General features: G+C 39.7%; 1 protein-coding gene across 1 annotated transcript in view; it reads left to right on the top strand.

Moving 5' to 3' along the window:
- Positions 1 to 8,576, top strand: part of NID1 (nidogen 1) — a 42,479-nt gene extending 33,903 nt beyond the window's left edge. The window contains exons 16-20 of the mRNA XM_066315690.1: positions 1,388 to 1,559; positions 2,342 to 2,499; positions 3,819 to 3,942; positions 5,150 to 5,262; positions 6,729 to 8,576. Of these exons, the coding sequence (XP_066171787.1) occupies positions 1,388 to 1,559; positions 2,342 to 2,499; positions 3,819 to 3,942; positions 5,150 to 5,262; positions 6,729 to 6,850 (689 nt within the window). The 3' untranslated portion in view covers positions 6,851 to 8,576. The remainder of the gene's footprint in view (positions 1 to 1,387; positions 1,560 to 2,341; positions 2,500 to 3,818; positions 3,943 to 5,149; positions 5,263 to 6,728) is intronic.
- Positions 8,577 to 15,281: the final 6,705 nt, after the last annotated feature.

Here is a 15,281-nt window from a genome sequence, read left to right on the forward strand (position 1 = left end):
GAAGCACTTAGAGAAATAAAGGAGTAATGTGAAGTCAGTATAACTGAATCAAAGTGTGCCCAAGAGCCCTCAGGAGGAGTAAAGAAATGCCTGATTAACATTTACTTTCTTGTTCACCACCCCTCCCCTCTGGCCATGAGCTGTGAGTCAGAAACAATGGGAAACATCTTGTTTGTTCCCTTCCACCTCTTCAGCAATTAATATAAATCTAAAATGTCGTGTGTGCAGATAAAGTGGGAAGTGTAATCCACTGGAGTGGGAGGAGAGCAGAGGATGCTTGAACTATTGCACAACTGTGATTTACATCAACATCACAGTAGCAAAGTCTAGAGAGCCCTGCCCGAAGTTCTGGGCCAAATGCTTTTTCTCTAGAAAGGTTGCTTGTGTCACATAATGTTTATTTAATGGCTGTCGGTGAATAAACTTAAGAATTAAAAGAAGCTAACAGGACACATTCCATTCGGTGCGTGGATCAGCATTTGAAAGGTGCTTTTTTTCAGCAGCTGCCTGGTATAAAGGTCACTTCACCTCTTGGGGAGTGACCATGTACAATTCTTTCCTTTCCTTTTGGAACTGAAATTGAATGAATTTTTTTTTTTAACTTGTCTTTGGCTTTTTTGAATTCCACATGGCCTGCCTGCTGTTTTTCAGTGGAACCTTGAAAAAAACAGCAGTTTCTCATAGTGACTGAATAAAGCTTTATAAATTTTTTCTGCATCCAAGTTAGAAATTACTAATGCTAGAGCAGTAAGGTCATTATCTGCTATTTCCTGTTGCTTTTGGACCAACTAACTGTCCAAGAAAAACTCTGCGCATACAGTTCTAAAATGTGTTCCAAAAAGAATAACTCTGCAAAAACAAAGAACTGGGTCTAGATTGCATCAGTTAGTTAATGTCATTGTCTCTAGTGTTTAGAATTTGATTTTGTTTAACTGTTGCATCAGGTAAACTTAGCATAAATTCCGTTCTCAGAGGGGTGCTGTGTATGCCAATACAGAAGAAGGAGAAATATTAAGGGTAATAAAATCCATTTTATGGCCTTCTAAGGAGGAGAGAATAAGATTTTGACACTGTCTGCTGTTCCTTTCTCTGTTATCAACTCTTTCTGTGTTTTCCCCTCCAAGTACAGTTTCTATGTGTGTGAGTTTGTTCTGTATGGAACTATTAATTTTATGTCTTTATGAGAGATTTGTGTATTTAAACTTTGAGGTAAAATGCATGTTCCTCTTCCATATAGTAGTTTTTGTATTCCATAAATTAGTTTTTGTTGGACCACAGCCAGAACACTGAAGAAAACTTCTCTGTTAAAGGTCATCCTTACGAGGTTGACACAGTGTATTGGGAATAATAATAATGCCTAGGAATGTTTTTCTCTGTTCTCCTGCAGACTTGGGAAGCCCTGAAGGGATAGCTGTAGATCATCTTGGTCGCAACATCTTCTGGACTGACTCTCAACTGGACAGAATAGAAGTGGCCAGGCTGGATGGGCGTCAACGTCGCATCCTTTTTGACACTGGTTTGGTGAACCCCAGAGCAATTGTTGTGGATCCTGTGAGAGGGTATGGATGTATTGCCAAGAAACCTATGCAAAGCCTGATTTTATTTATCTGATTATTTACTGGACTCAGGACGTTCCATGCAGAACCCCACTGATGGAGCAGGGCTCTGGTTTCAGGTCAAGCCTCATGGACTTCCATCTTATAGTAAATTGTATGTGTTAAGGAGTAAACAAAAAAGGTGCCATTGAGGGCCCATGAATATTCTCCGGGACAGAATGTACATCCAAGGGAAAAAACACCCTACCACTAGAAAAGGCTGTTAATAGTAAAACATCGAATAGTTAATGGCCCTCTCTGGGGATCTCTGCTGAGGATAAACTACTCTGACTCCATTGTGTGTTGCTTACTTGGTATACTGAAAAGAAAAATATTGTTCCAAATGAGTTCCAAATATATGCCAAATACTCTTGCTTTAGCCAGAGCAGACATGGTGGGAAGCTAAATGGAAGAACTCGAAATGTAGATGTGCATTTTGAATGGCCCTCAGAACTGTTGCAATATGTATCTTTTTTGGCCGACATTTTGATTAAAAGCTAAACAAAGGGGAGGAAAGCATTTGTCCTTATGTCTGAGCTTACTCCTTTTGTTTTTAATGGAAGTATATTAGCTACATTTGTACTACACTTTTTTGAATTCTATATCAAAGTGAAATATGGCCCTTCTTATTTATTTAAATGATTTAGGGGCTGTGTGTTACTTCTGTGTTCTTAGCATTTTCTTAATTATGGCAATCTTTTGAGATTAGTCCTTGCCTTAACTCTAGCCTTTTTCTGCTTCCTAAGAAACTTGTACTGGACTGACTGGAACAGAGAAGCTCCTAAAATCGAAACTTCCTACATGGATGGCACAAACAGAAGAATTCTTGTTAAAGATGATCTTGGGTTACCAAATGGACTGACATTTGACCCATATTCCTCAATGCTGTGCTGGGTAGATGCAGGTAAATGGGGGCTAAGATACTTCTTTGTAATAGTAGTAATTAAGTATGTCCAATCCTGAAATTATGCGCAACCATAGGTTTTGGCTTTAATGATTTATTCATTGCTTTTCACATGAGACTGTGTGCAAGCTGGAGGATTTAAATTCTGATCACAAAACTTTCTAAAACTGCAACAGATCTACGTCTGTGTGTCTTGTACGTGGTTATTTCTTTAGGTAGTGCTTAGGGCTTTGTAGAAGTTGTTAGTTTAAGACTAGGGAAAAACCCCAGATTTATCTAATCTGCCTGACAGAATGTCATCCTGGCACTATTGTTTTAAGGTCTGTACCCTGAGGCCAACTCTGGCTTATATTTGACTGAGGAAAGTTTTGAAAAAGCAATGCACCCAAAAGATCAAGGGATTAAGTTTCTGCCACAAACCCATTGTTAGTTTTGTGGCAGTGTCTTACCAATGGGTGGGGGGGAAGTGTGCTTTTAATTCTCATTTAATTTTTATCTTTTGGCATCTTGCTTCTCTTTCACTCTGTAGACTCTGGCAGGGATGTTTTCCTGTGGAGGTGCTTTTGCACTTCAAATCACCTTTCAAATTTTGCATAAACTAAAATGGTCAAGCTCTCTTTTTCACTGTAAAACACTTTCTCTAACCTTCAAATGTATCTCTTCCTGCTATATCTAGTGACTTTCTCTCTCTTCCTTTCTTGTTCTCACATTTGGACCTTCTCCTTTTTTGTCTAGTTCTGAAACACGTAACTTAGGAAAAATCTACAGGTGTCTACATTCATTAGCAGTGTTCCCAGCCTGCAGTGCCCTTGCAGCTAGACCTTTTTGCACCTTAGTTTTATCTATGAATTAGATGTTCTTCCTGGAGTCTCACCTTCATGGCCCAACCCAGCAAACATTTCAGGAACATGCTCACCAAACAAATTTTGCAAAAATGTCTTCCAGAGGTGGTGAAACTAGTTAACAGCTGAAGTATCCCTCCAGAATGGAGGCGGTCTTCTGTCAGCTTCCACACCAACCTGAGGATTCTGGGATCCATAGCAGGAATCTCAGCTTGTGAGCATTGACCATGGCTGCATGGGACATCTGTGTTTCTTTACTTTCAATGGTGTGCTGAGTAGCATTAGCATCAGAGTATTTATCCATTCAATTTTTGCCACATGCAGATGTGACATGGAGGAAGGCTTTGACTAAGCAGCACACTGAAAGGCTTCAGGACTTTCCACCCTGTTCATGCTTGCATATTTGTGCTTGTCTTTAATCCCTGATGAGAGCTCTCTTGTTCTAATTCAAAGACTAAATTGTTTCACTACATCCAGGTACCAAGAAGCTGGAATGCATGAACCCTAATCAGCTTGGTCGACGAAAGATTGTTGAAGGGCTTCAGTATCCTTTTGGTGTTACAAGCTATGGGAAGAATTTATACTATACAGACTGGAGAAGGTATGTTATCTGCTGGAGAAATTATGGAGCTCTTTTATCTTTTCTTTCTCTCTGGTAGAATCTGAAGGATATCAGCATTTCTTGCCTGACCTCTCACACATTCCTGTTTTGTTGCTTTCCTGGCAATAGCTGATGCAGGGTGGAGTGGATATGTAGAGTTGACCTATTGATGCTGCCAGTTAACTGAGTTTTCACTTTTTAGCATAGTAACTTGTCCTTGAAGAAAATGCTTTTAACACTGAACATTCTTGGGAAAGGAGTGGGCAGTAACTTGTTTCTCTATAGCAGCTGCATTGTAGAGGGCAGACATTCTTCACTCTTGGCTTTCTATGCCCTATATTATATGAATGTTCAATCAAAAAAAAGGGGAAAAAAGTGTTCACTATCTTGATTACACTTTCTTTATTGCAAATGCTCTAAAATGTTGCAATATGAACAAGACTTAGAGGTTTCCTTTAACTTCTGGGAAAAAATCCAGTCCCTGCATTTTAAAATAAATATTTTTAATTGATGTAAATGATTTTATGGGCTCTATCAGCAAACTCTTACCCAAACACCTCTATCAGTTGCAGCAGCAGTAGCTATTACTGTGTGTGTGAGGAGTTCCAAGTTAGAAACTAACATCTGGGAAGAGCTATTCTAGAACAGGCTTGAGGAACAGCATGCTACGGGTCTGTCACTTGACTGCCCCCCTTTTATACTTAGGAAGGAAGGACTGTTTATGACTAGCTGTATTCCTTCTGGAGATCAGGCTTCACCTGAAACACATCATTGTCCATAATTGTTATGCTTAGTAGCTGCAATGTCAGCTATATCACAATACTTGTCAGAGGGACAGAATGTGACAAATGTGCCAAAACTACCAACACATGCATTCTTCCTGTAGAGGGACATTGTCCTGTATTGGAAGTACCTTCAAAATTATTAAGGTGTCTCCCTGATAAATTTCTTAGCTGCCTAGAGTGAAGGTCATAATGTACTAGGTTTATCCAGGAAAGGTGATGTCTTGGGGGATTTTGCTTCTGGTATCTCTTCCTAATTGTAAAATAGAAGTAACTTCAAATTTTCTCCACTTTTGGTTTTGTTTTGGTTTTTTGACTGGTTGGTTGGGGTTTTTGTTGGTTCTTGGGGGGGATTTTGTTGTGTTGTTTTCCTCTATACTTTCACCTTCATCACACTTCTGCATATTTTCTTGCACATATGGCAGGGATGCTGTTGTGGCAGTGGATCGCACGATTTCATTAGAAAATGATAACTTCCAGCCTCACAAGCGCTCACGACTCTATGGAATCACCACAGCCTTTGTTCAATGCCCAGGAGGTAATCCAGATGATTCTGGAGTTTTTACAGCTCTGTAACACCTTACTGTATAAATGAACTTAGTAGCAGCTCCCATTTATAAGGTGCCAACTGATTTGGGTACTGAAGACTTCGATTAGTGCTTAGATTTCTGTTTAGTAAGAAATTAAAAGCCACCTAACTTCTTTACCATAACAGCAGTTGCATTTGCCACATGAAGCCAGAACTGGAGGGGGAGAAGGAGCCTGTTCTATCCTTTGTGAAAGGATATGTATGATTAAGATGAGCATCTGACCTGTCAAAAGTGCTAAAATATCATCTTCTAAATTGAATGCTATATTCATGGTTTGGGTCTTATTCCCTTATTAAGTTTAAGCTACAGCAATATTATGGTCTTCCAGATGTCCTTAATGAGATCCAGCGTTTTTCAAAATGGAATATTCAGACAACAGCAAGTGGTAGAGTGACTGGATGGAGCTGGCCCTTCTGCTCTATTGGATGTTAAGTTTTTCAGATATGCTATTGAAGGGAGGAAGAGAGGAAACTGATACCCTTGGAAGTATAATTCGGTTTTTGTGAAGCAGTATCATTGTGCAGTTATGTCATTCTTAGCAAATCACAGGAGAATCATTAGCTGGTTTTGGTTACAATATGACTGGAATTATAGGAGTTGTGCTATTTTTACTTTGGGACTAAAAAAACTCCTTAGGATAGTTTCTCTTCCAATTACTCAATATATGCAATAAAAAATAATCTAGTGGAAGTTTTGGCTCAGAGCTTAAAAATACACACAGGTATTGTAATTAAGAAATCAGTTATATTGTTATTACTAGTTAAGTCACAGATCCATTTTGGTAGGCAGTGTAAATTAACATTGTGTACTCTGAGTATATGCTTATATCTGTAATATTCAGAACCTTGGTGTCATTTCTTTCTGTGTCTTATGCCTGTTTCAAGTGGTTTTCTGGATGGATGCCTTGCCTCTCTGGTCCACTGCTTTCAGCACTGATTTCTTTTTCATTTTACTCTTTAATGTTTAACACTTCCCCAACTACCCAATTTATTTGTGGTTTTTTCCATGGATCATTCCTCTGTCTTTGTACAGTTGGTATCTGAGGATGATGTTCCGTAGCATTTGGACTTTTGTCCCTATGTTGCACTTCTCTATTTACTCACTTACTTGTCTTCATTCTAATATCTGTGGCCATGTGGCCAGTTTATGAAGGGTATTTTAGGAACAGCCCACTTGACTCACATTGCCTCTTTCACTCTGATATCTTGGTCTTTCTTTCATGTGAATGTCAAGTTGACACAAGGGATATGGTAACTCTTATCTCCCCAAAGCATGGTTTTCTTCCACTCCTAATCTCATTATGGCTTGTTTCCCTAGTGTAGCCATAAATCTTAACATCTTTTGTATGTGTCTGTTTCAGATGGTGGGTTTGCATTTGTTTTTCTGAGGTTTTGCATCTCTGTTTCTTTTCCAGGACATAACTACTGTACAGTGAATAATGGTGGTTGTACTCACCTCTGCTTGGCTACCCCAGGAGGCCGTACCTGCCGCTGTCCTGACAACACAGTTGGAGTAGATTGTATAGAAAGAAACTGACCATTAAAAGAAGCTTTAGAGCCTCAGACACCTTTTGGAAATGTGCTGTAAACAATTCACTCCTATCAACACAGTCAGGCCCTAAAGATAAGTGCTCCATGCTGCTGACAGCAAGCCACAGTGCACATATACACACATACACCCACAGAAGCTGTTTTCGTAGCAATTAAAGTAAGACGCAGCTGCTCAGGTTGGGTCCAATTTCATCTAATTTCTTGTAAGATTATCTGTTTGCTTTTAAAGGTAAATGTGGAGGCCTTAGTTGCATCTGCCCCAGATAATGCAGATGTGGCAAAACTGAAGTAACAAAACACAGAACAAAGTAAAAAGAATGGAACTACTCAAATCCTGAGTCTGAATCATACCTTGGGATGTGCAGCAGTTTTCTGCAGAACTGGCATGCTTAGCCAATCAGATATGTGACTGGGCTTATCTCTAGCTGAGAAACAATCAGGGGTCCCAAGGATGAACAGATGAAGGGGAATACTCAGTAATAGCACATATTTACTGCCCAACCACATTCCTTCTCATTACCAGTCCTTTCACTTCAAAAACTTGAATCTCATTTTTAACTTCTGTACTACAGAAGTACTTTATCCATGTGTTGTAAGGATTATAATTCTCACCCTGGCTCATGTGTTCCTTTCCTACACTACATGATTTGCTATAGATAATCAAAACTGTTTAGTAGATATATTTGAAGTTTTTATTAGGTTTTAAGAGATTTATCTTTCTTCTGTTTGAGGTGGATTCCTGAGTAGTTCCCTAAAAACCACTAAACTAAATTTAGATATTTTGAACAATTGCTGATAAGTCATCAAAGAATGGATGTTGATTCACTGGGAGACAAGTGGGTTTTAAAGAGATAGTCACATTTGTTTTCTGAGAGATTTTAAAATAGTATTTCTACGTTTGATTCTATAAGCCTCGAAGTGGTCTCTGAATTCTATTTTAGCAATCTTCCTTCTTTAGCAAACTCTGCCATGCCTTTTTGTAGACCATAAGAAACCATGGCAGTTAAAATCTGATTTTCAGACAGCTCTCTTCTTGTTTGGTGCTTAAAAGAAGAAAATGTAGTGGTGTTACTGAACACTATGTGCCAGTGTTCAGTAACAGCAAAAACTGTGTTCTGAAAATCAAAGTGAAGTTGATATCCTCATCACCACCAGTAAGTTTGGAGAGGGAAAATCTAAGTGCATACTTTTATGTCAGATTAGCAGTACAAATCCAGGAGTGAACTTTGGTTTCCCTCCTGTGTGTTGGGAAGGAAGCTTGCCTGCAAACCAACTGTGGCAGAGCAAAATAGGGCTTTTGAGGCTCCTGCCAGAGCACATTTCACTGTGTCATGATCAGAACAGTAAGCTAACATCCCATCCCCTTACTCCCTCTTCAGACACAACAGTAACAGTTTTAAAAAGAGCCAGTTCTGAGTCTTAACTGTGTGACATCTTCCTCTGTAATTGTATATTTATCATAAAATAACAAAACATATAAACATTTTAAAGACCTTTTTGTATAACTTTTTATACCTTTTAATTCATTCTATTCATACACTTAATCAGGTATGTCTTACTGTAAATATCAAAAAATTGTTGAAATGAAGGTGCTTGATAACTCTTTCTCCAGAAGTATTCACATATCTGGTGAAATATTAAAGTTTACACTCTGTACAGGTATCTACAGTACAGTCAATAAAAATGGTTGGTTTTTATTTTCTATAAAAAAACATGCCATGCCTGCAGAAGAAGTGATATGTGGTGTCTCAAATATATATCTTGTTGTGTTCTGGGTTTTAGCTAACTCTAGTCATAGTACTTCTATTCCAAGATGCAGCATTATAGGGGAAAAAACCTGCTGTTGGGGTTTTGTGTTCTGGAAGGAGTAGGAGACTTCAAAACAAATACATGAAAGTGCTTGAAGAACACAGGGCTTTTTTCTGTTTTGGCTCAATCTTTTTGCCAATTGTAAATTCTTGTTTACTTTTGTCAAGTAAGCTTAATTCAGTTTTCCCATACTTCAGACTTCTAACAGTGAAAATATAGAACAAGAACAAGAATAAAAAGGTGTAGAATTTACCCCTATGCTCAAAAATGCCCTGGTACTGGGTTTCTGGGTGATAAGGTGCTTTGCAAGTAGAATACTGCTGGGATCCAAAGGGGGACATTTGGAGTTACACCAGGAGAAGGTTGGTGATCTGTCCTGGGGACTGCACATGGAATTGGACTGTATGTATTGATTTATGTTTTTTTTTTAAATTTGAATCAACACAGAGTTCCTCAACATATATTAGGATGGTTATTAATTTACTAAACACTAGTCAGCTAATTCTGTGCAAATCACGCAGCAGTGACAAAGATGTCAAGGAAAATATACCTCAGCAGAACTTCTCTTGTTGATAAGTGAGCTTCTGAGTTGTCTTTGTAGCACAAAGAGAGAAACAATATTACTGTGGACTGAGTTTTTAGACTGACAAACTCAGGTATCATATCTGGGAGTAGGTAGCACTAAATGAGAGGAAGCTTCAGCAGATCCCTGTCAGTCGTGCAGGTGTGGCAGTTTGCAAAACCTCAAAGTTTGCTCAACTTCGGGGTTCCAGTCCCTGCAAATGAAGAACTTAAAAAAAACTCTAGCATGATGTTCTGTTTCCCATCTAATTCTTGTTGCTAACTTTGACTGTTGTAGCTCAGTGCCAATGTTCAGCCAGGGCAAAGCTGTTCCCTCAGGGAAGGGAGGCCAGTAGAAGCCATGCCTTTTCCAGCTGTGGACCAGTCCCAGTGTACCCTAAGTGAGGCAGGCAGTGCCAGTGAGGGTAGCTGGATTCAGCCCAAGAACCAGAAAACCAAGCAAATCTGCAGTGGAAAGAGTAGGTCTCATGTCAAGCTGGGAAACTGAGTCAGGATCATGAATCATAATCAGGTTTGGGCATAGTGACCGGGATCAGTGATTGCCAGCCAAGTGCACAGTGGGGAGGCAGGCCCACAGCCACACTGGGAAGTTGGCCAGGACCTGAATCAATGGGGTGCCTGGCTGTGGCACAGCTCAGGCAAGGACCAGGATGAGAGCCCCAGCTTTAAACAGCCTTTAACAGCAGAGAAAAATGATTGCCTTCACTGAGAACCCCCAACACAGCTGTTTGAGGATGAGCCTTTGCTGAAGTTCTCTCAAGTTTTCTTCACACCTTTTGTTAACTGGCAGGCCTTGAACAGCCAGCTAAGCTGCTAGTGCTTGGGTGTTATCTGTGTGTTGGCTCTCCAGAGTTCTCTATTCCTGTAGCTGGTTGCTTTCTCATTGAATCTTGCTAAATCTTTGGCCTATAAAATGATCAGTGGTGTTGAGTTGCTTGTTTTAATCACACTCTGGCCAGGAATGTCAACTTTTGATGACATATTTAGCATTAGATGATGAAAATGTGAATTTTCAGTGTCCTTCTTCTAATTCTAGAGAGTTAATGGTATCTTCCTCTAAGACAGGGTTTTCTCCTGCTGACCTGGGTCAAATTCACCTATTCTGTACTTTTTATAACTGTTGCTTATTTGACTGTTCTAGACTCGCCTCAAGAGTAAGTAAATTTTAGATATATTTTTACATTATGTTTGAGGTTAAAGAGATAATGGAAAACATTATTTTTATTTAATTCTTAATGATTTTTTATTCTTATAGTAGACTGGGATTGGTAGTCGTATCAGTCTGTGGTTGAAGAAAAGATTCTGTGTAACTGCAGTTCATGGGGGTTTTGCTACAAAGATCTGTATATTCCCAAGTTTTCCAGGAATGAAGAACAATTGCTTCAATGTTTAAACAAAAGACAAAATACTTCCGAGGGCTATTCCAGAGGTAAGTTAAATATTTTCTTAAATGTGTCCATTTAGATCTTCTAGCACACACAAAAATACTTACTGGTAAGACTAATAATGATGTTTACCAATCTTGTAATAAGTAGCAAAAAAATGAAAATACTGAAAGTAGGAGTGGCTTCCTTATGACCGAATTGGATGGTTTGGCTACCTTTCCATCTGAAGCATGTTTGAAAACCCCAAATTTACTCACTTTTTAACTTTTAAATAACCTTCCTCATGGTGAAAATCCACTGTGGCTTTCTGAAGCTCAGCATCCTGACCAGTGTGTTGTTCTAGGCTGACAAACTGCTTACTTTGCAGTTATCCACTTGCACAGCTTTGTCACAACATATTAGATTTTTAACTTGCTGGCATATGATTAAAGGTGACAGATGATTACTAGAGGATAATGGCTCCTCCATGGTAGTGTCACAATGCATCAGTTTAACCTATGGTTAGATGCAAACTGGGGGGGGGTTGTGTGGTATTTCATAATGTATTCTTGGAGAATTTGCTGGGGAAGAAAAAAAAAAAAAGCCAACAGGATGTGAAACACATATGGCTATAGGGAATACAGTTGTGAGAAGCCCCCTGCTTGGCCTGTCTTTAAGAATGAAATATTACCTCCAGAACCTGAGTTCCTGGCTGGGGATGTGGCAGAAGATCGTTCATGAACTGATTGAATCACTTTCTTTGTTTAAATCCCAGTCTAATTGAAGTCTGTCCTTTATCTTATTTATGAGTTTATGATACTGTGGTAGTAAAATTGGTGAAAGGTCAATATATTGCATCCTACAAATGCACATATTGATGAGTTTGGAGCTTTGCTTGACAAACAAAAGGCTTGGCTGGCAGTAGAATGCAGTGAGCGACCTTCCCTGCTGCTTTGTGGTGAAGCAGATGGGACTGCAGTGACTTAATGGGGGCTTTGACCAGAAGGATTCTGGAGCTGATGAATGGGGACAAACTGCCGTTCCCACAAATAACCAGGATGCTGTGTTTCAGCCTTTGGCTTCTTAGTCTTCAGTATTCACCAGAATCCATTTGGTTTGTGGTGGTGTTGGTCACTCCAAGCAGGCAGTGTTTCCTAGTCCAGGGGGTGTGTGGAACACACAGGAAGCACACAGAGAAGCTGTGTAGTGCAGGGTCTTCAACATGAGGAAAATGGTTGGCTGTACAGATGTCAAGCATGGCACATGGTGCCTCTGGATCTCATCCAGCAACTTGTACAGCAGTGTTGGGGAAATCTTCCCAGGAACTTCCTAGGGTTACAATGAAAGGGAAAATGTGGAAGGCAACTGAAGGTGTTATGGCAATGGGTGCAGAAGTGTGTGAAGTTTGGGAGGTGGGGTGAGCAATTAGATGATGATGGTTGTACTGTGTATTTGAGGTCTTCAATCAGTTCAGCAGTGTGCTGTGGGTGGGAGACTAAACTGCAGAGTAACTGTGTTTCACTGGATTTCAGAAACCTTTCCAGTCTCTTTCTTTCCCACTAGAACCATACTATCCCAGGCACTTCAGGCACTGTTGATTCCAGATTCTGTTCTGTTTGAGGCCAAAACCCAAGAGCAAGAGATTTTGTTGTTTGCATCTCTCTTCCCTGCTTTATGCAGATAAGACACCTAACCAGATAAGCCAGAGGACAGAAATAGTCCATCCAGCTCCCAGCCAGAGGGAAGGCATGCTGCCAAGGATAATTTCCCTCATTTATGACACAGCCCCAGATACCCTGGTGGGCCACTGCTGGCATTTCATGGTGCAGCTGCTCCCTCAAGTTGGTACTCACAACTAATACCCACCTGCACCACCTTTCCAGGACTAGATCCCCTAGCTATGACTTTCTGTACACATTAACTGTACAGCAAGTGTGTTACAGCACACTTTAATACTAAACAGCAGAAAAGTACTAGTGTGCTAAGAAGCTGGTAAACCTATCCAGCAGCTTGAATCCAGAGGTGCCTGTTGATGCATTTGTAAGCATGAGATTTATCCCCTTGTGTTGTATCACTGGCTGTCTTATTAGTGATTAACATTTGAGAAAATGTATCTCATGTATTTTTAAGTGATTGCACTGTAATTAATAATTTATTTTTAGTACTCTGTTGTAATTTCAAGCATACACATATGGGAGATGGCAAAGCACACATTTCATCCTCTTCTAGGCAGAGTATCCTTGTAGGCTTTTGCTTCCCAAGTGACAATGCAAACATGGCACTGATTTCTTCAAAGCAGTAAAAGGCTGATATCCTCAAATCAATTTCTGTGCTTATATGGCTTGTTACTAGATTTCTGTGCTGATAGGCCACACTGGCATTTTTATATGAGCTTAATCTGAAGAACCCATGGGTTTTGCTTTATAGGTGCTTCAGCCTAAATCCTGGCATGTCTGCTAGATTCTGGACTCTTACACCCAACTAATAAATCGAAGGATGACGTCTGATATGGCCTCTTGTATCTATTAAATAAAGTGTGTTTGGTCCTGGGCCAAAAACATTTGGCATGAGGTATCTCCTCCAAACAGACATGTCTGTGCTCTGTCACAGCAGGAAAACTTTCGGTAATGATGACAGATGACTGTGGTCTTAATGTGCTTTACCCTAGCTGCCTGTGATACCCGTCTCTCTGCTAGGTTTTACTGATTAATTTTATGGACCTGAAGCCTGGAATTTGCCAGTAAAGATTTTTTAATGTTACCCATTGATTAAGACAGAAATGAGGAAATTGCTTCTCTTGTGGGATTTATATGCTGCCTGTGAAAGTTCAGGCCTCACTGGGTATTCCCTGGAATCCAAACTTTTCAAGGATAACTTGGTGGTACTTACATTTGTCTGTCTGTTTCTTAGTTTGTATGCTAGATTGACAGCCTGTGAGAAATGACATTAGGGTCTGAAAATCTCTGTAAACCGTACATTTGTTCTGAAATAGTATTCTATTACTAGTGGAGCAAGAAAATTTAGCTTCATTTTCATTCTTTGGTGCTGTGACAAATTTATGTTCCTGCAGTTATGCAATTCTTATTTCTTTCATTTTGAGCTTAGTTTTTATTTTAATGAAGAATCATAAAAAGAGAATGAGCATGTTCTTATATAAAAAAGACTCCTTCAGACATTGTTTTAATAAGCAACAAATGTACAAGAGTTAAGAAACACAGAAGTAGAGTTTCTTTCACAGATTTTTATCCAGAATAATTTTTTGTTCTAGAACCACAGCTTTTATACATGACCCTCAATAACCTTGGCTCCAAAAGGCAAATAAAATGACCAACACACGATACTATTTCTCAAGTTTGTTAACTATATGCATTCTTACAAAATTCATATAGTTGTATTGTAAGGAAGCTCTGGAGCATGTCAAGTCTTCAGCTCAAATCTGGTACCACTTCCATGTAAACGCAGATTGCTTAGGGCCAGCCCTGAACCACTTCAGTGTTGAAGCCTAAGTCCAATGGGAATTTCCTTTAATGTGACTAGTGGCCATTGCTTCTTGTCCCCAAAAGTGTTTGTTTCTAGGCCCTTTCTTTAGGTGGAAGAATGCAGAAGAAAATAAAGGTAAGCTTTCCTTTAGGGAATATGTATGTTGGAAGCTGGGATAATTGGTGTCTTGTCTCTTCCTGGTCCTTCTGAAAGTATGTTATTCTTCGTGGCTCTTGGTATTTCTGTCTTGTAGGAGCCCTGTTCCAGCACACAAACTAGCTATTTGTGTGTTTTGTAGTCCTGGCTGAATCCTTAGAACTAAGGATTTCTTAGAGCTACAACTCCTCTCCCCTGAAAGCTCTTGGACTGAGAAAAGCCTGGAAAATGAGAGCTGTATTCATACCCCATGTGAGAAGGGAATTTACCCACCAAACTGCAACTTCAGAAGGACTGATATAAACACAGGAGTCTTCCCACTGTCAAAGTGCAGCTGAATGGCTTTTGGATACAGGAAGGCAGGAGTACTTAGAGGGAACTTCACTGGGAAGAATGCTGTGAGGCACACAGAGAGATATTTCCTCTGAAGTTCTGCTGGACCCTAGACAGGGTCAAACTATTGAGCTGGGTATGCACTAGGTGAAACTTGGACCTTGTAGTGACTGACTGTCCAGGAGGGGATATGAAGGTCTCAATGCCACATCTATGTTGAGTAAGACCCCTTCTTGGATCTGCCCCTCATTCCTTTTGTGCAATTTACTGAGCAGTGATGGCTAACAGTGTTATTCAGTGTCAGGAGATATTCTGTTCCAAATTACTGACTGTTTATAAATATTCAGCATAAAGCAATATTAGCAGCTTCAAACTCACTAGCGGGACATGAAAATTTCCAAAATTTAGGTGTTTGAAAGCAAGGCCATTGACACAGGTACTAGGTTAACAGCCCACCTGTCAGGCTGCAATATTGAATCATGAAGTTCAAGAGCGCAGCTCTCAGAATTTGCTGCAAAGATACATGTGCTGCAAAGGCAGGATGGGGGCTAAGTGTTTTCTCAAAAGACCAGTAGGACAAGAAGGGCCTTCATCCAAATGATTGATATTATGTTGATGTGAAGTCAGGCCTAATGTTGTCACAGGAAAAGGTGCTTTATGAAACACATTAAAATAAAGATTCTGTCATTTCAA

This window comes from Sylvia atricapilla, chromosome 3, assembly GCF_009819655.1.
Source record: "Sylvia atricapilla isolate bSylAtr1 chromosome 3, bSylAtr1.pri, whole genome shotgun sequence".
Classification (NCBI taxonomy): Eukaryota; Metazoa; Chordata; class Aves; order Passeriformes; family Sylviidae; genus Sylvia; species Sylvia atricapilla.